At 42.0% G+C, this 18886-nt stretch overlaps 1 protein-coding gene and 1 long non-coding RNA gene across 2 annotated transcripts; both read right to left on the bottom strand.

Annotated features, from left to right (window-relative positions):
• On the bottom strand, nt 1-7439 carry LOC307155357 (serine/threonine-protein kinase Nek1-like). The gene is made up of 9 exons (XM_079865963.1): nt 7301-7439; nt 7143-7212; nt 6937-7037; nt 5134-5217; nt 4819-4880; nt 4652-4738; nt 4505-4559; nt 1611-1799; nt 1-1483 (listed from the first exon to the last, which is right to left on the bottom strand). Exons 1-7 carry the CDS (start codon nt 7361-7363, stop codon nt 4529-4531), a joined length of 498 nt encoding a protein of 165 aa, XP_079722089.1. The 5' UTR covers nt 7364-7439; the 3' UTR covers nt 1-1483; nt 1611-1799; nt 4505-4528.
• Nucleotides 7440-11195: 3756 nt separating this feature from the next.
• On the bottom strand, nt 11196-16571 carry LOC307156562. The gene is made up of 3 exons (XR_013820736.1): nt 15972-16571; nt 15028-15510; nt 11196-11430 (listed from the first exon to the last, which is right to left on the bottom strand). It is a non-coding gene; the product is annotated as an uncharacterized lncRNA (long non-coding RNA).
• Between the last annotated feature and the right edge of the window lie 2315 nt (nt 16572-18886).

Raw genomic sequence — 18886 nt, 5'->3', positions numbered from 1 at the left:
TTTATTAGTTTGTACTTGTTTTTTTTTTTTCTGTACACATTCAGATGAAGTGGCACATTTCTTTCTGGTTATAATTATTCCAAGACCACACCTGAATTTAAGTTTTTTATTCAGCGATCGCCAGTGTCTGTCTAACACCAAAATCTCGTCAGACCTGCTCATTAAAGAAGCCTAAAGACACATTACAATGGGTTTGATAGGCCAATCAGGTTTCACTCTGTTTAATCCTCAATCAAAACCAACACATCAATGTTCACATTTATGTGATTATTTCAGTTCAAGTGCATTATACAAACACAGTAGAAAGAAAAATTACATTTAGCAGCTACTCACAAAGACTCAAAAACAAGAAAAGTTTACATTTTCAAAACATCATGTAGATAAAGGCCACGCCCCGATGTACATTCTTGACATAATTAATTAGGAGTGAAAATGCTCCTTTTTTTGCTTCCTAAATTTTCTTTGAGCATTATCCTAACTAGCGATATTGATTTAGTGACTTCATTATGAAAACCCTAATATGGACCATTACCTAACGTTTGCTATAATACATATACTGAGAATACAAAGAATACTGATCATTACAAACTGCCAGCTCTGATAATTATTAGTTAGAAGTGTTTCTCAGTTTGGGTGCATTGCGTCTCGTAGTGTATCCAGGATCGCTTGAAGCTCCTCTGTTGTCTCCTTTATTTTTGTGACAAATTTCATGGTCTCAGACTTCAGCTCTTCTGCTTGTTGAGTGTCTGAGGGCAGCAGATTTGTTGTGTCGCTGTTATTTGACGTCTTCTCATTCGACCCAGTGGTTTGGTTGCTGGTGGATCTTGATTCTTGACTCTCTCTTAAAGTGTAATCTTGGCGGAGTTTGTGGATTTCTCTGGAGTCGAGAAAAACAAAGAAGACGTCAACAGCTACAAAAAGTGCAGATAAAACTCCTGTAGCTGTTTCAGCCACACGGACGACTCTCGCAGCCTGAGCTGCAACTTTCCCAACATTTACAACTTCAATTAACCGGAGAAGCTCTGGAATTCCTCCCAGTCCTCGTCCAAGTCGAGCTCCAGCATTGACCCCGGGTTCTGCATTGGGAAACAACCCATTGCTTGTGGAAAACTCTTTTTCTAAATTTTCCACTGCTATTTGGATGTTTTGGATACAGCAAATTGTGGAGGTAATTTTTTCTTGGAACTCTGTTATCATCATTTTGATCTTTTGTCGGTTTGTTTGCTGGTTAACCATGTTTGTTATGTTGCTCACACCAGATGTTACTCCACCAGCTACAGCTACACCGACTCCCACTCCTGTTACTATCAGAGAAGCTCCGAGAGTGAACGGAGCCAGAATAAGCCCAACTACAGATGTGATTCCTCCAGCCAATCCCACTACACCTCCTGTCAGACTGCTGACGGTTGTGTTGAAGTGGACCATCTGCCAACTCTCTCAGTACATCTAGAGTCTTGTAAAGGTCTCCAATAGTTTGTATGCTCTGAACAAATATATAAAATCTCAGTTCATTTGGTTAAAATCCATGCCAATTTCCAAAACATTGTTACTTTATCATTTCATAAAACCTGTTTTTGTATAGTAAAATGTAAAAATAAAAGCTAACTCACCATTTTATGAAGGTGTTTAATGATGAAAGGCCTGGTCAGGATTTCACTGACAGACGGGCGGTTCGCTGGATCGGTCTGAAGTGTGTCGATTACCAGCTGACGAAGGTCCTCAGACAAGGTCTCAGGAAGAGCTTCATAGGAGCAGGTGAGTATCTTTATAATAATCTCAACTGTGCTTTTTGCGGTAAACTAAATGGAATTAAAATATTAACCAGTTAACCAGTTGCAATCGTGAAAATTACAACATACAACTTTTACGCCAATTGAGACAAAACAACCTATACTTTTGAACCAACACAATTTCAAATCAATAATCCCTGCTAAACCACAATCTAACCCAAACCCCAATGTTCACGTTTGAAATATGTATTATAGCATTGAAACTGCAATATGAACACAACATGTGCAGAACAAAATTTAGAACAAAAACCTTTTCCATATACTGTAGGTCTACATATAAAGTGACTAAACACAAAAGTTGTCCATTGGATTTGTGTGCTATTGTATTTGTTTCTATAAATCATGTGAAGCCATTCAATAGCTTTCAAATTAATATCTGGCGTATATTAGATGCACACCAGAAGAGACAAGTGCTGTGTACTAAAGTTTTCAAACGTATCATAAATTAGAAACATAGGATTATTATTATATAGCTTATTATATTGTATAGATTATTGATACATTATACAGAATATATAATCCAGATATGTTCACTTAGGGTATTTGTTTCTTTTTATAAACAATATTTTGGTTAATAAACCAGCTAAAATAATTGCATTTATTATATTGGTTTGAAAATGTGATGAAAGGCTGATTGATTTGTCTCAATAAGAGTAAAGACCCATTCACACCAAGGACGATAACTTTAAAGATATAGTTTTAAATATAAAAGAATAACAGATAACAACACAGAGAAACAATATCAGCCTGTCATCTTCGAGTATTCAAAAAACGAGCCAATGCATATTGCGCTCCGCCCCGCAGCGTGGGTATAAATGCGGAAGCGGATGCACGCACCACTCGTCTTTCACTTCGGAGACAATCGGATGTCGATGTCTCTGAAGAGTGTTGAAGTGTTTTCAACGAGCGAGTGTATCGGTGCTTCCTCCGGAAGTCTCTCCCGGTGCTGGTGTGTTTACAGCGCGAGTGCAGCGGTGATCGCGAGCGCTCTGAGCTCTCCACTGCTGTTTTAACAGCATTCTCTGTGTTTGTTTGTTCTGACGGTTAGTTAGAGAGTGAAGAGGGTGAGTGCTTCACTGGTACAGGCTGCACCATCTCCTGTCAGCGTTGCCGCGGTCATTCCCCTGTGTGCTCCGGCACTGGTTGAGAGCACTGTTTCCTGAAAGAGCAACACGGGTGTGTCTGCCTCTTTTTCAAGATGCCATTCCACCCGTGCATTTCTGGATGTGGTCGTTCCCTGTCCCCAGCTGACGGTCACAACAGATGCATCACATGTTTGTGCTTACAGCACGCTGAAGCAGCTTTTGTGGATGGTTCATGTTCCCATTGCGGGAACATGACTATCTCGGTGTTGAGATCGAGACTCGCCTTCATTCTTGAAGGTGGAGTCCCCATTCCCGTGCCCAGCTCTAGCGCCCCCCTCTGGCCAATCCCAGAGGAGACCTACTGTGCCGTGTGTGAAAAAACATACTTTTTCAGAGGCTCCTAGGGCATAACCCTCAGCCCGTGGTCAGACCCTTCGTTTCTCTGGGCCGGAGTGCTCCTAGAACAAGTGTCCAGGTATGCTGTGGTCTCCACAGATGCCTCCAACACTGGCTGGGGGGCCATGTACAATGGGCATGCAGTAGCGGGGGTCTGGGCGGGCCCCCAACTGCATTGGCGTATCAACTGCCTCGAGTTGCTAGCAGTACATCTTGCTCTGAGACGCCTCAAAACGCCGCTGCTCGACAAGCATGTACTGGTCCGTACGGACAACAATGTGACCATTGCATCCATCAACCATCAAGGTGGTCTACGCTCCCGTCGCAGACACTGTGCAAAGTCAGGGAGGAAGAGGAGCAGGTCTTGCTAGTTGCCCCTTATTGGCCCAACCGGACCTGGTTCCCCGAACTGATGCTCCTCTCGACAGCCCCTCCCTGGCCCATTCCTCTGAGGGAGGACCTTATCTCTCAGGGACGGGGCACCGTATGGCACCCGCGTCCAGACCTCTGGAAACTCCATATCTGATCCCTGGATGGGACGCGGAGGTTCTAGGTGATCTACCACAAGCTGGCGTAGACACCATCACTTCGCCGAGAGCACCCTCTACGAGGCATGCTTACGCCCTGAAGTGGAACCTGTTGTGAACCTGAACCTGAAGTGGAACCTGAAACGCCCAGTCCATATGTGTAACCTCCACTGAGTGGGTCAGTTACGTATGTAACCCTTGTTCCCTGAAGGAGGGAACGGAGACGTAGTCTCGTCGCCACTATTGCTGGATCACCGCTGACTCTAGGCTCCACTCGGCTCCTCAGTGAAAAACAAGTGGTGCGGGCATACGCTTCCGCATTTATACCCGCGCTGCGGGGCGGAGCGCGAGATGCAAATCTCACACGCCAATGTGCATTGGCTCATTTTTTTCAATACTCGAAGATGATAGGCTCTCTAAGCGTGATCCCAATCAGTACGGTACGTCCGACTACGAACGAATACGAGGGAACGAGGGTTACATACGTAACCGAGACGTTATCGTTCTTAGCATGGATGGACCTTATAATACATTTTTTGAGTCAGAATATTGTTTATATATTTTTCCAACTGGATAACTTGTATGAATTATCACCAATATAACAGTGTTGGAATTTATAAATTCTTTCAATTAAATCTCTGCAATATCTTACAAACTCAGTGTGTATTTAGTTATACAAAGCGTTAAACTAAACCAATGATCTTACAGCACACTTCAGCATGCAGAGCTCTTAGATGACACATCCCAACCTCCAGATTTCACTGTAAAAAAGCGAATTTTATAAAGGCTTTAGTTTTTGGGGTTCGGATATGGAAATATAAATAGTCAACTTTGCTAATGTAATGCTTATTACGATTTCGCATCATAAGGTTTGCCACTCAAATTCTCCGGTGCAATATATGAGAGATCTTCAGTTTCTGCTGTTTGTGCATCACTGGACCTAATAAAAACAGAAATATATGGTAAAGAACATTATGTTTGCACATATGGACTATTTTGCATTTGGTTTTGAAGAGTTACCATTCATTAATCTCCCCAAACTCTCCAAGACGAACGGTTCCACATGCAGTGAAAAATATGCTCTGTCATGAGAAAACACATATTTGACAAGTTGATAAGGATGGTGGGAATGAGTGGCTTGCAATAATATCCGTCAAATTCAAATCGATAGAGCCTCTAGATATGTTGTGACCATGTCTGAAATAAAATCTAATAATTGCAGAGAAACTCCAAATATTTTATCTAAGATTAAATGACAATAGAGCTCCATAATGAACATCTGTGGTTGAAACATGCAACATTTCAGACCATATATTATCTGATTTGCATTCGTACCTTGGGCTGCAGGTTTTTATGTTGAATCTGTTGATCATGCAGGTACTTTAATGCCATGCTTATCTTCACAGTCCAGTCCAGAATCTGTAAATTGATAAAATGTCAAATCAGAAGTGTTTGCAATAGTTTTGTATTTTTTGTTATACAAGTATGGTGACACAGTGACATTTCTTTTTCTTAAAGGGCACCTATTATGCCCCTTTTTAGAAGATGTAATATTGGTCTTGGGTGTCCCCAGAATGCATTTGTGAAGTTTCAGCACAAAATACGCCACAGTTAATTTATTATAACCATTTGAAAATGTCATTTTTGGGGCCTGTTTTAAAAAGAGCTGTTTTGTGTGTACCACTTTAAATGTAAATGAGCTGCATATCCCCGCCCTGCTGCTGGACCTAGATGATGAAGAGACTCCGGCACAGAATAAACACGAATGAGAATGGACTAAACGTCTCGGAATGGTTATTTGATACATTTCTGTACTTACAAAGTTTTAATCGCGTCCCTTTTGCCATTATGGATGTGCAACACACACACACACACACACACACACACGAACTGTGATAATGTTCGCGCAATTTTTTGAAACTACACACACACACACACACTACTGTGAAGTACAAACGATTTTTTTTTTATTTATTTCTTAAGGGGAGGGAGATAGACGTTAATAGCCTACTGTCTATGGAGATAGAGCAGACCTTAATTTATTTACATTTGTAAAGGCTGCAAAAAAATACCTACGTGACATAAAACTGTCTGACGTTGTTTGAGACATCCTATGACGACGACAATAAATAGCTTTAGACGCATTTGTTGTTGAACTTGCTGACATCGATTGAAATAACTATTTGCTCAAAAATCATAAAATACACTTACTTTTTCTGGAGGTGACGTTGGATCGCGAACTGTAGGCAACGATCCACACTTGAGGATTAACTTTGACCCTCGTTCACTAAACAGTCAGTCAGAAAATGAATCTCGTATTTAGGAAGTTTAAGTGGTGCCTTTTCTTCATAAATAAAATCCATCCGCTGCGTTTTCAGTGGCTCTGATGTCAGTGAAGACTAGTATGTCCATTCTTACATCCCACAACACACTTCTTAGGAGACATTACCGGCTGTTGTTGAAAACAATGGAGGATGCAGATCACCGAGGGCGGGGTCTATGCCAAAACCAGATGTCAATCAAACACGTCGGTGGGGCTTAGCGCAATTCTACGTCACAGTGAGGGCAATCTTAGAACAGGGCGTTCTGAGACAGTGCTTATGATTTATTGAGATAGTAAAAAAACTACTGGGTGGATTTTTATCATTCTAGGGTGGTTTTGCTCACACACTGCCAACACACATTTATGTTCAAACACCATGTAAAAGTGAATTTTGCATAATAGGTGCCCTTTAATTCACATAAACAGAACATTATACATCACTATTTAGACCATTGCAAATTGTATGGATTATTTGGATACGTTTCTTTATTAGGCTGTATTAATAGATTTTAAGTATGTATACACACTTTCATATTATTATTATTATTATTATTATTATTATTATTATTATTTTTATATTAGATTGCTACTACTGAGTTTACAAACAGGATGAACTACCCACCTGTTGTAGGAATAGTATTGTGGGTTATATATTTACAAGATTATTGACATCCTATTACATTTTATATGCATGAAAAGATTGACTACCATTGTTTGTTGACTCAAATGCTTTGAGTCATGGGGACAGCAGTTATTTATACAGTTTGATATCAATAAAATATTACACGATTTAAATTTGACCCTGACAATCATACCTCATTCTCAAATGATTCTGCGGCCTCTATTTTGCGTTTGATATTCTGAACGAGATCTCCACCCTCACAGTGCTCCAGTACAAGATACAAACAGTCACAATCTGAAAGCAGATTCATTCAACACTTTAATGATTTACAAATATTAAGTGAGAATAAATATACTCCTATAGCTAACAGAATATGAAGAATATTAAGTTTCTTTCAACCTCCGATGACTTCCTTGTGATGGACGATGTGTGGATGACTGAGTTGTAGGAAAGAGTTTAATACATTTTCCTAAAAACAGACAGACACATATCAGAATCTCTCTTTCCATTTAATATTTTTTTTTTAATTATAATGTTAACCTTTGTGTCCGTCTTACCTGGCCAACACTGAACTTTTTAATGACAAACTGATCTCCACCTTCATTTTTCACCAGGATCATCTGCTCGTCTTCACTCACTAATGTGTAGCCAGGATATTTGGTTTCTGGCTAATTGTTGCCCATCTCTGAAGCTTCTGCAAAGCGAAAAGTTTGAGTAGAGAGGGATTTTATGTCTGTGTACATGCTCCCTAGGTGCGCGTCAACGCGGACAACGACGCAGAAGTATAAATTAAAACCAACACGTTGCCTACGGCGTATAGACTCCGGCGTAGGTCCGATGCAGAAGTATAATGAGGCCTTTATAAAGTCAGCATTGCGAGATATGGTCAGAGTTTCGTGATATAAAGTCGCAATTGCGTGTTATAAAGTCAGAATTGCGATATATAAAGTCAGAATTGTGTGAAATAAAGTCGCAATTGCGTGTTATAAAGTCAGAATTGCGACATATAAAGTCAGAATTGTGTGAAATAAAGTCGCAATTGCTTCTCATAGTCAGAAATTGCAAGATATAAAGTCAGAACTGCGTGAAATAAAGTTGCAATTGCTTCTTTTAAAGTCAGAATTGCGAGATAGTCAGAATTGTGTGATATAAAGTCAGCATTGCGAGATATGGTCAGAATTGCGTGTTATAAAGTCAGAATTGCGAAATATAAAGTCAGAATTGCGAGATATAAAGTCAGAATTGTGTGAAACAAAGTCGCAATTGCTTCTTATAAAGTCTAAGTGAATTATTATTTAACCTTAACATTATTTGTTGAACCATTACAAACTACACAATAGTACGAGCTGAACTGTTGCTTCATTTATCCAATTTGGAAAAAGTGCTAATTTGGAATTCCACCATGGAACAAGTGGGCCGGTCTTGGGCCTGAAACTCCTGGGCTGAAAAGTGGCCCCACTCCGGCCCTGATCTGTACACATGACGGATGGCAAAAATCACAAGAAAAGCTTGACATGTACTGACCAGTATATTATTTAAGCGTATTCTCTTTGTTAGGATCAAGTAAGTTTCATTCATAACGTTTCTTCTTAAATCTGACATACAATTTCATACAGTTTTGTCCCTCATAACCAGTAGTATAAGAAGCCTAAGCAAGCTTAATTGTTATTTGCTAGTTTGACATGACAGAAGAAAACGGGACGGTTTTGTGTAGGTTGTCAATGTTTTTATCATTCATCAGCTTGAAACAAAATCGTTCTAAAAGTGATTCCAACGATTGTTCTTCTGTGCTGTTATAGACATTATGCGCCAGAGAAACAAGTGACCAGCATCTTCAGAATATTGTCTTTGAACTTCCGTTTTAGCGGCAGCTCTGTGTATCTGTGGCATCGCTGTGGAAGAGTAATTAGCTGGTGAAGTGGATTTACTTTTTGTAGAGTTAACGAAAGTTATCACGAGCATTGTAATGTTTAAAGCAGATATCTTAACAAAAGTCAGTAGACTGGGAAGATCTTAAAACGGGCAGTTCATTCATAAATTCTTAAGATCGCTGTGGAAATACAAACCGGAAGACAAAAGACAACAAGCGCAGCGCTGAAAAGGTGCAGGGCTACATAAGGTCTATAGTTGTGGTGTAAGGTGTGTTGGACATCGGCTGCGGCTGGATGTAACCGACCGTTCAGGAGCTGAAAACTGAGACGTGAAGTCAGACACTTTCTGCTTCTTGTAGTGACGCTAGCGCTGTGTTTGCATACTTTACCAACAGCTGAAGTGAAATAAATGCTATATTTGTCAAATACACAGACGCTTCAGATACTTATTTAATACGTTATGCAGCCTACACTGTAGTACTGCTTAATATAGCGTCTGTTTATACAAGAATAAAGTTCAACATAAGCTTATATTTAAATACCAATGTAGTCGGGTCTACGTTTTTTTTTATCAGTTATATGTTGATAAACTTGACACAATATAACATTGACTAGATGAAAAGAGATTTTACTGTTATAAAAACAGATTTGTGAACAAACTTTATTTCAGTTTGTTCTGTTGTCCTCTTGATAATTTTCTCCTCTTCTCCTAGTGTTGGATTGGGTCATCGCCATCAATGGAACTTTCCGGTGAATTAAAAAAAAAAACCTTACCACATCCAGTATTTTCCACACTATATACTTCAAGATTTACATCCACACGAACATAAAAATTAACTGGATTCTTTCAACATAACGGTCTCTTCATGAAATCCAAAAGTTTTTAGACAAAATCAACAGTTTACAAATATATATTTCCTTCTTTGTATATAATACTTGCTCTTGCTTATTGCTCTGCATTAGTTGCTTCGTTAGATCAGCTTCTACTGACTCAGCAGGGCAGAGTTTCTCAGTCTTCTCTCATTGGTCAATTCTATTATACATCTTATTCAAATTAGTCTATTATACATCTTATTCAAATTATTCCTCTTTCACATTTATTTATTTTTTCCCTCTTACATTATATTTCAGTTAACAATCATATAGACATTATAATTTAGTTAAACTATATACAATTCTTATTATTAATCCTGAAATTAAGTCAGGGTTATACACAACTGAAGTGCTCTTGAACAAGACACCGAACCCCCAATCGCTCCCCGTGCGCCGCAGCAAAAATGGCTGCCCACTGTGTGTGTTCAATACTCTCTACAACTAATGTCCAGACACACTGAAGGTACTCAAGATTAACATGAGATTGACTGAAACTGAGTGTTTCACCCCCCCTTAACACAATCAAATGATGTATAACACGTATATCATTACTATGAACAGTCAAATCCTATACTGAATGGCGCTAAAAATAGGTCAGATATATGCAGTGCTTGCCTTGCATTATGATCTCTCTACAACTAACGTCCAGACACACTGAAAAAAAAAGAGTAAAATGTACTTAATATTTATTTTGCGCGCATACATTTGAAGTAAACTTTTAACAAAATACACTCTTAACTAAGTTAACGAAGAAAATAAGTAACTTTACCTTTGCCAGTAAAAGTTTGTTGAATAATTTGTACTTAGTGGAAGTTTAGCTTGTAATACTTTTTACTCCAATAATATAACACAGAATTACACCACACTTTTAAACTGGATGCTTTACTTCTATATAAATAATACAATAGATATAGTGCAGACACCATATCTACATAATAGAAGTAACACTGTACTCACCCAAACACAGAGACCTCAATATCTGGTTCACAATACACATGAGGATAGTCAAGTCACCTTTATTTAAATAGTTGTTTCAAAGCAGCTTTACAGTGATAGCAGTGAGATAATGCAACACAGTTTGTTTCTGCTGTTCAAGTTCATTGACGGTATCATTCGATGGATCATTTTGAGTAGAAAATGAACCCCAGATGTCACAAAACAGCAAGTCACTAAACCTAAACTGTAGGATAAAACTGTATAAACAAAATCATTTTTATCATATTATTGCACTTATTATTAACCAGTTAGACTTTATTTCTGGCATACATCTATAGAAGCTCTTGTTGAGAATTAAATGTTGACGTTTTATTGAAAATGTTTGGTTTCACATCACCATTATGGTGATCAGTGTGTGTTTAGTTGTGCTCTTGACCCTTGACTTTTTTAATATTAGTTATTCTTTGACTGCTGCAACGTTGTGCTTGTAAAGCACATTTGTTATAGCAAGAGAAAACATGATCTGGTCATGTTTTGATCATCATTGACATGTTATCAACATAATTTATTTTCTCTGATTGCTGTAACAGTGTTTGTGAAGCACATTTGTTATTGCAAGAAAAACATAAATAATACAAGACAAAATGTGAGCAGGTGATGGTGATGTAATAATCATTTAGTGACCTGATTCAGTAATTTGATCTAATTCTAATCTTTGATTAAGTAAGTGTGTTATTAATTGTATATTATTGATTGCAGCCCTGTGGTTATATGTCACAGGTCGGGGTGGAGCGCCAGCGGGCCGCCCACCCCTTCGCTTGCGTGCCGCCCCTGAGGAGCCGGCCGTGGACACGAAGGAAATGGCGGACACAGAATTCAAAATAAATATACTCTTTATTAAATAATAAAAACAATCTTAAAAGTCTCTTCAGTTCAGGTTCTCTTCATGTATCTCTTCACATTTCTCAGCACCTTTGGACAGAGAGAGGAATGGACATAATCCACAGCTTCCGCATTCTCTTCAGTGTTCTCTTCGCATTTCTCAGCACCTTTGGACAGAGAGAGGAATGGACATAATCCACAGCTTCCGCGTTCTCTTCTTCAGCGAGCTCTTCGCGTTCCTCAGCACCTTCGGACAGAGAGAGGAATGGACTAATCCACAGCTTCCGCATTCTCTTCTTCAGCGTTCTCTTCGCGTTCCTCAGCACCTTCGGACAGAGAGAGGAATGGACATAATCCACAGCTTCCGCATTCTCTTCAGCGTTCTCTTCGCGTTTCTCAGCACCTTCAGACAGAGAGAGGAATGGACATAATCCACAGCGTCCGCGTTCTCTTCTTCAGCGTTCTCTTCGCGTTCCTCAGCACCTTCAGACAGAGAGAGGAATGGACATAATCCACAGCTTCCGCATTCTCTTCAGCGTTCTCTTCGCGTTTCTCAGCACCTTCAGACAGAGAGAGGAATGGACTAATCCACAGCTTCCGCATTCTCTTCTTCAGCGTTCTCTTCGCGTTCCTCAGCACCTTCAGACAGAGAGAGGAATGGACATAATCCACAGCTTCCGCATTCTCTTCAGCGTTCTCTTCGCGTTTCTCAGCACCTTCAGACAGAGAGAGGAATGGACATAATCCACAGCTTCCGCGTTCTCTTCTTCAGCGAGCTCTTCGCGTTCCTCAGCACCTTCGGACAGAGAGAGGAATGGACATAATCCACAGCTTCCGCATTCTCTTCAGCGTTCTCTTCGCGTTTCTCAGCACCTTCAGACAGAGAGAGGAATGGACATAATCCACAGCTTACGCATTCTCTTCAGCGTTCTCTTCGCGTTTCTCAGCACCTTCAGACAGAGAGAGGAATGGACATAATCCACAGCGTCCGCGTTCTCTTCTTCCGCGTTCTCTTCTTCAGCGAGCTCTTCGCGTTCCTCAGCACCTTCAGACAGAGAGAGGAATGAACATAATCCACAGCTTCCGCATTCTCTTCAGCGTTCTCTTCGCGTTTCTCAGCACCTTCAGACAGAGGGAGGAATGGACATAATCCACAGCGTCCGCGTTCTCTTCTTCAGCGTTCTCTTCGCGTTTCTCAGCACCTTCAGACAGAGAGAGGAATGGACATAATCCACAGCTTCCGCGTTCTCTTCAGCGAGCTCTTCGCGTTCCTCAGCACCTTCAGACAGAGGAATGGACATAATCCACAGCTTCCGCGTTCTCTTCAGCGTTCTCTTCGCGTTTCTCAGCACCTTCAGACAGAGGAATGGACATAATCCACAGCTTCCGCGTTCTCTTCAGCGTTCTCTTCGCGTTTCTCAGCACCTTCAGACAGAGGAATGGACATAATCCACAGCTTCCGCGTTCTCTTCTTCAGCGAGCTCTTCGCGTTCCTCAGCACCTTCAGACAGAGAGAGGAATGGACATAATCCACAGCTTCCGCGTTCTCTTCAGCGTTCTCTTCGCGTTCCTCAGCACCTTCGGACAGAGAGAGGAATGGACATAATCCACAGCTTCCGCATTCTCTTCAGCGTTCTCTTCGCGTTTCTCAGCACCTTCAGACAGAGAGAGGAATGGACATAATCCACAGCTTCCGCGTTCTCTTCCGCGTTCTCTTCAGCGTTCTCTTCGCGTTTCTCAGCACCTTCGGACAGAGGAATGGACATAATCCACAGCTTCCGCATTCTCTTCAGCGTTCTCTTTGCGTTTCTCAGCACCTTCGGACAGAGGAATGGACATAATCCACAGCTTCCGCATTCTCTTCAGCGTTCTCTTCGCGTTTCTCAGCACCTTCGGACAGAGAGAGGAATGGACATAATCCACAGCTTCCGCATTCTCCTCTTCAGCGTTCTCTTCGCGTTTCTCAGCACCTTCGGACAGAGAGAGGAATGGACATAATCCACAGCTTCCGCATTCTCTTCAGCGTTCTCTTCGCGTTTCTCAGCACCTTCAGACAGAGAGAGGAATGAACATAATTCACAGCTTCCGCATTCTCTTCTTCAGCGTTCTCTTCGCGTTTCTCAGCACCTTCGGACAGAGGAATGGACATAATCCACAGCTTCCGCGTTCTCTTCTTCAGCGAGCTCTTCGCGTTCCTCAGCACCTTCGGACAGAGAGAGGAATGGACATAATCCACAGCTTCCGCATTCTCTTCTTCAGCGTTCTCTTCGCGTTTCTCAGCACCTTCGGACAGAGAGAGGAATGGACATAATCCACAGCTTCCGCATTCTCTTCTTCAGCGAGCTCTTCGCGTTCCTCAGCACCTTCAGACAGAGAGAGGAATGGACATAATCCACAGCTTCCGCATTCTCTTCAGCGTTCTCTTCGCGTTCCTCAGCACCTTCAGACAGAGAGAGGAATGGACATAATCCACAGCTTCCGCGTTCTCTTCAGCGAGCTCTTCGCGTTCCTCAGCACCTTCAGACAGAGGAATGGACATAATCCACAGCTTCCGCGTTCTCTTCTTCAGCGAGCTCTTCGCGTTCCTCAGCACCTTCAGACAGAGGAATGGACATAATCCACAGCTTCCGCGTTCTCTTCTTCAGCGAGCTCTTCGCGTTCCTCAGCACCTTCAGACAGAGAGAGGAATGGACATAATCCACAGCTTCCGCGTTCTCTTCAGCGTTCTCTTCGCGTTCCTCAGCACCTTCGGACAGAGAGAGGAATGGACATAATCCACAGCTTCCGCATTCTCTTCAGCGTTCTCTTCAGCGTTCTCTTCGCGTTTCTCAGCACTTTCGGACAGAGGAATGGACATAATCCACAGCTTCCGCATTCTCTTCAGCGTTCTCTTCGCGTTTCTCAGCACCTTCAGACAGAGAGAGGAATGGACATAATCCACAGCTTCCGCGTTCTCTTCCGCGTTCTCTTCAGCGTTCTCTTCGCGTTTCTCAGCACTTTCGGACAGAGGAATGGACATAATCCACAGCTTCCGCATTCTCTTCAGCGTTCTCTTTGCGTTTCTCAGCACCTTCGGACAGAGGAATGGACATAATCCACAGCTTCCGCATTCTCTTCAGCGTTCTCTTCGCGTTTCTCAGCACCTTCGGACAGAGAGAGGAATGGACATAATCCACAGCTTCCGCATTCTCCTCTTCAGCGTTCTCTTCGCGTTTCTCAGCACCTTCGGACAGAGAGAGGAATGGACATAATCCACAGCTTCCGCATTCTCTTCAGCGTTCTCTTCGCGTTTCTCAGCACCTTCAGACAGAGAGAGGAATGAACATAATTCACAGCTTCCGCATTCTCTTCTTCAGCGTTCTCTTCGCGTTTCTCAGCACCTTCGGACAGAGGAATGGACATAATCCACAGCTTCCGCGTTCTCTTCTTCAGCGAGCTCTTCGCGTTCCTCAGCACCTTCGGACAGAGAGAGGAATGGACATAATCCACAGCTTCCGCATTCTCTTCTTCAGCGTTCTCTTCGCGTTTCTCAGCACCTTCGGACAGAGAGAGGAATGGACATAATCCACAGCTTCCGCATTCTCTTCTTCAGCGAGCTCTTCGCGTTCCTCAGCACCTTCGGACAGAGAGAGGAATGGACATAATCCACAGCTTCCGCGTTCTCTTCAGCGTTCTCTTCGCGTTTCTCAGCACCTTCGGACAGAGGAATGGACATAATCCACAGCTTCCGCGTTCTCTTCTTCAGCGAGCTCTTCGCGTTCCTCAGCACCTTCGGACAGAGAGAGGAATGGACATAATCCACAGCTTCCGCATTCTCTTCAGCGTTCTCTTCGCGTTTCTCAGCACCTTCAAACAGAGAGAGAAATGAACATAATTCACAGCGTCCGCGTTCTCTTCTTCAGTGTTCTCTTCGCGTTTCTCAGCACCTTCAGACAGAGAGAGAAATGAACATAATTCACAGCTTCCGCATTCTCTTCTTCAGCGTTCTCTTCGCGTTTCTCGGCACAGCATTAGCAGGCTCTTCACTGGACTCAGACAGAGGGAGGAATAGACACGTGTAACTCACAGCATTAGCAGGCTCTTCACTGGACTCAGACAGAGGGAGGAATAGACACGTGTAACTCACAGCATTAGCAGGCTCTTCACTGGACTCAGACAGAGAGAGGAATAGACACGTGTAACTCACAGCATTAGCAGGCTCTTCACTGGACTCAGACAGAGAGAGGAATAGACACGTGTAACTCACAGCATTAGCAGGCTCTTCACTGGACTCAGACAGAGAGAGGAATAGACACGTGTAACTCACAGCATTAGCAGGCTCTTCACTGGACTCAGACAGAGGGAGGAATAGACACGTGTAACTCACAGCATTAGCCGGCTCTTCACTGGACTCAGACAGAGAGAGGAATAGACACGTGTAACTCACAGCATTAGCAGGCTCTTCACTGGACTCAGACAGAGAGAGGAATAGACACGTGTAACTCACAGCATTAGCAGGCTCTTCACTGGACTCAGACAGAGAGAGGAATAGACACGTGTAACTCACAGCATTAGCAGGCTCTTCACTGTACTCAGACAGAGGGAGGAATAGACACGTGTAACTCACAGCATTAGCAGGCTCTTCACTGGACTCAGACAGAGAGAGGAATAGACACGTGTAACTCACAGCATTAGCAGGCTCTTCACTGGACTCAGACAGAGAGAGGAATAGACACGTGTAACTCACAGCATTAGCAGGCTCTTCACTGGACTCAGACAGAGAGAGGAATAGACACGTGTAACTCACAGCATTAGCAGGCTCTTCACTGGACTCAGACAGAGGGAGGAACAGACAGCTGTGATTGCGAGTGAACAGCAAAAACAATTCCCACACTCACATTTCCACCACACACTGTAAGGTTTCACTCGTGCTCATTTCCACAATAAAACTGCAACTCAACAGACCCTCAGTGTACCAAGGCCTCCGCCCGCATTCCAGCCGAAGTTCTCTCTGGCCCTCTTATCTATCTCTCTCATCTGTCTCTCTCGTCTGTCTCTCTCTCGTCCTCTCTCTCCCGCGGCCTCCCGCCGCGACCGCGGCCACGGCCGCTCACGTGCTGCGCGCCTCACCTCTCACCGTGCCCTTCTCTCCTTTTATGCTCCTCTTAGACAACGTGTCTCATTCTCAGCCCTCGCTCACCTCGGGGCCCAGCTGCCAGTGATCTCGGATAATTAATTCCTGTTTACGGGGCGCTTACGCTGGTTCAGGCTGTGTAGGTGTTTCACTGTTTAGGTTCCGGGGGAGTCGCGACAAATTTTAGTTCCGCTCTACAGGGGACTGATGTATTTAGTCACCCCGTGACATATACATCAATATGAGCTCCTGCATCAGTCAGACACACAGACATTAGAAATCAGCATATGAATCTCAACATGTTAATAATGATCAACAAAAAGTTTCATGCTGCAATGCATGCTGGGAGCCACCATGTGTGACGTGCCTCTGAGCCCGTCCTCCTCTAGCCGGCTGTGTGTTGGGACTCATAATGTGAAACTCCTGCAGAGAATTATCAAAGGTTTTGGTTCTCTGACTTCACTCTCTTCGGTTGCCCTTTTGTCTTCTGTTGCTCCTTTGTTATTTGCTTATCATTAATTTGCTTCATGTATTAGTTTCGTTTGGGGATTTATGTTTATAGGCCTGTATGTATGTGGGAATGTGTGTTTAATATGTTGTGCTGTAAATGATGCTGCTTATTCTTTATTTACGTTGATGTTCCGAGTGGAATGTTTTCCGTAGCTGTGTTTTTCTTATTTAGTTTTAAACTTTATTTTTTATTAACAAACACTTTTTGATTCGCTTTTGTTCTCGTTGCCTCCTTCATTTGTCGTGGCTCTGAGCCGGTCGTGAAACAGGGGATTTTGAAGATCTGGTGCGCAAATCCGATGCCCGTGGCTGCCTGTAAGAGCCACAATACAGCGATGAACAGATGCGGATGATGGAGGAACAAGAGGCGGCCGGAGCAGCTGCGGATTAGCAGTGGCCTCGTAGGGCAGCGAAGCAAGTGCATTCTGGGAGTTGTTGTCTTTCATCCACATGTGCTAAAAAATACATTTTCTGGCTTTTCTCAGTCTAGAAGGCTCCAAATTCTAAATTCTCATCTTTCCAGTGGAGAAATATCCCTTTAATAAAACTAACAGATGAATAAGAAAGAATGAGACCATGGAATATGACTAGAACAATAACACACTGTTTCTGCTTCTGTTTCCCGTCAGAGATGTAAATATTGTCCACCCTGAAAGTCTAAATGTGGCCCTAAACAAATGAGTGATGAGAATGCGTTTACATGCAGATGTGTTCATGTTCTATAAACTAAGAACAGCAGGAGTATGACACGAAACACAATAAGAATTTTCTAAATCAGACTAATTCTTAAAAATGTAATGTTTTAATGAACACATTCCAGCCAATCACAATCAAGTATTTAGACGGAGGAAATAAAGACGTTTATTCTGAAACAGCAGAAGATGATGATATTATTTCAGTGGGATAATGAGTCTAATAATCTTTATTAACATTAGAGATGGACTTCAGGGGAATGAAAGCTGTCATGTCTTGATCTCGTCTCTGTTGTGAATGTGACGGGTCTCAGCTTTCAGAAGAGGGAATAAAAGAAGCCTATATATGAGCAAAAACATTTATATTTTTCACAAAGAAAAAAATAATTGTCTTCACTTCCTCTTCATTTTGTCTTTTTTAATGCCCCAAACTCTCACTATTCAAACTCTCTCAATATTCAAACTTTAAAGGCTCTCAGTAACCAGTATCACCAGTCTTCACTACTGAACTCAACCCTTCTCTGTTCAGTTCAAACAGCAACAGATAAAAGTGGCCCAAAACAGAGAAACTCAAACATGGAGTCTGTCCAAATACACTTGGCCACTAGAGAGTATGTGCACGCAACAGGCTATAAGTGAGCACATTTTACTGGTGTAAACATGAGTATGTGTATTTGTAAATTTTACAACATTTGCAAATGCTTTTTATCACTTAATTAAAAGCACCATCATTACTAGTAAACTGTGTTACATAGGCACTGCTGTACAGACACTTAGAGGATTATTTAAAAATGAAAAGCTTTGAGAATCAAAATAAAGCTCTGTAAACACTTGCATTTTTACAACACCATAAGTGTGTCAAATTAGGTCATCAAAAGTTCTACACACACTTGAACACTTGGCCAAATACAAGGAAAAATCTATAGTAGACAAATGGTGAAGTGCAAAGATGGCAAGTGTGGATGGACGACGATTTCAAGATGATCAGGAATGAAACACGAGTTATGCAGTCCAGCAATATCATTAAAGCAGTGCTTAGTTGTGAATGTTCAAATGATTTTTTGATTCAATAAGGTCCATATTATAGACTAATACTGACTGACACAGAAGTCAATATGCAAATAAAGGGAAAGACAAGGGTGGAAAAATACACAAATATAGAGGAAGTAAAATATGAAATAGGGGTTTTCAGAGAAATAAACAAATGACGTGATGAGCTGAATGAGGGATGAGAGCAGATATAATAATAGCGTAGTGTAAATCTGC

The sequence above is a fragment of the Squalius cephalus genome, assembly GCF_949319135.1.
Source record: "Squalius cephalus genome assembly, chromosome: 3".
In the NCBI taxonomy this organism is placed as follows: Eukaryota; Metazoa; Chordata; class Actinopteri; order Cypriniformes; family Leuciscidae; genus Squalius; species Squalius cephalus.
This window is presented reverse-complemented; position numbering and strand designations above follow the sequence as displayed.

Excerpts from the sequence above, each read along its gene's own strand:
- LOC307155357 (XM_079865963.1), bottom strand. The coding sequence starts at position 7,363 with ATGATCCTGGTGAAAAATGAAGGTGGAGATCAGTTTGTCATTAAAAAG. Across the intron at positions 7,213-7,300 it reads AAAAGTTCAGTGTTGGCCAG|GAAAATGTATTAAACTCTTT; the intron begins GTAAGACGGACA and ends GTCTGTTTTTAG. Across the intron at positions 4,881-5,133 it reads ATAAAAACCTGCAGCCCAAG|AGCATATTTTTCACTGCATG; the intron begins GTACGAATGCAA and ends TTCTCATGACAG.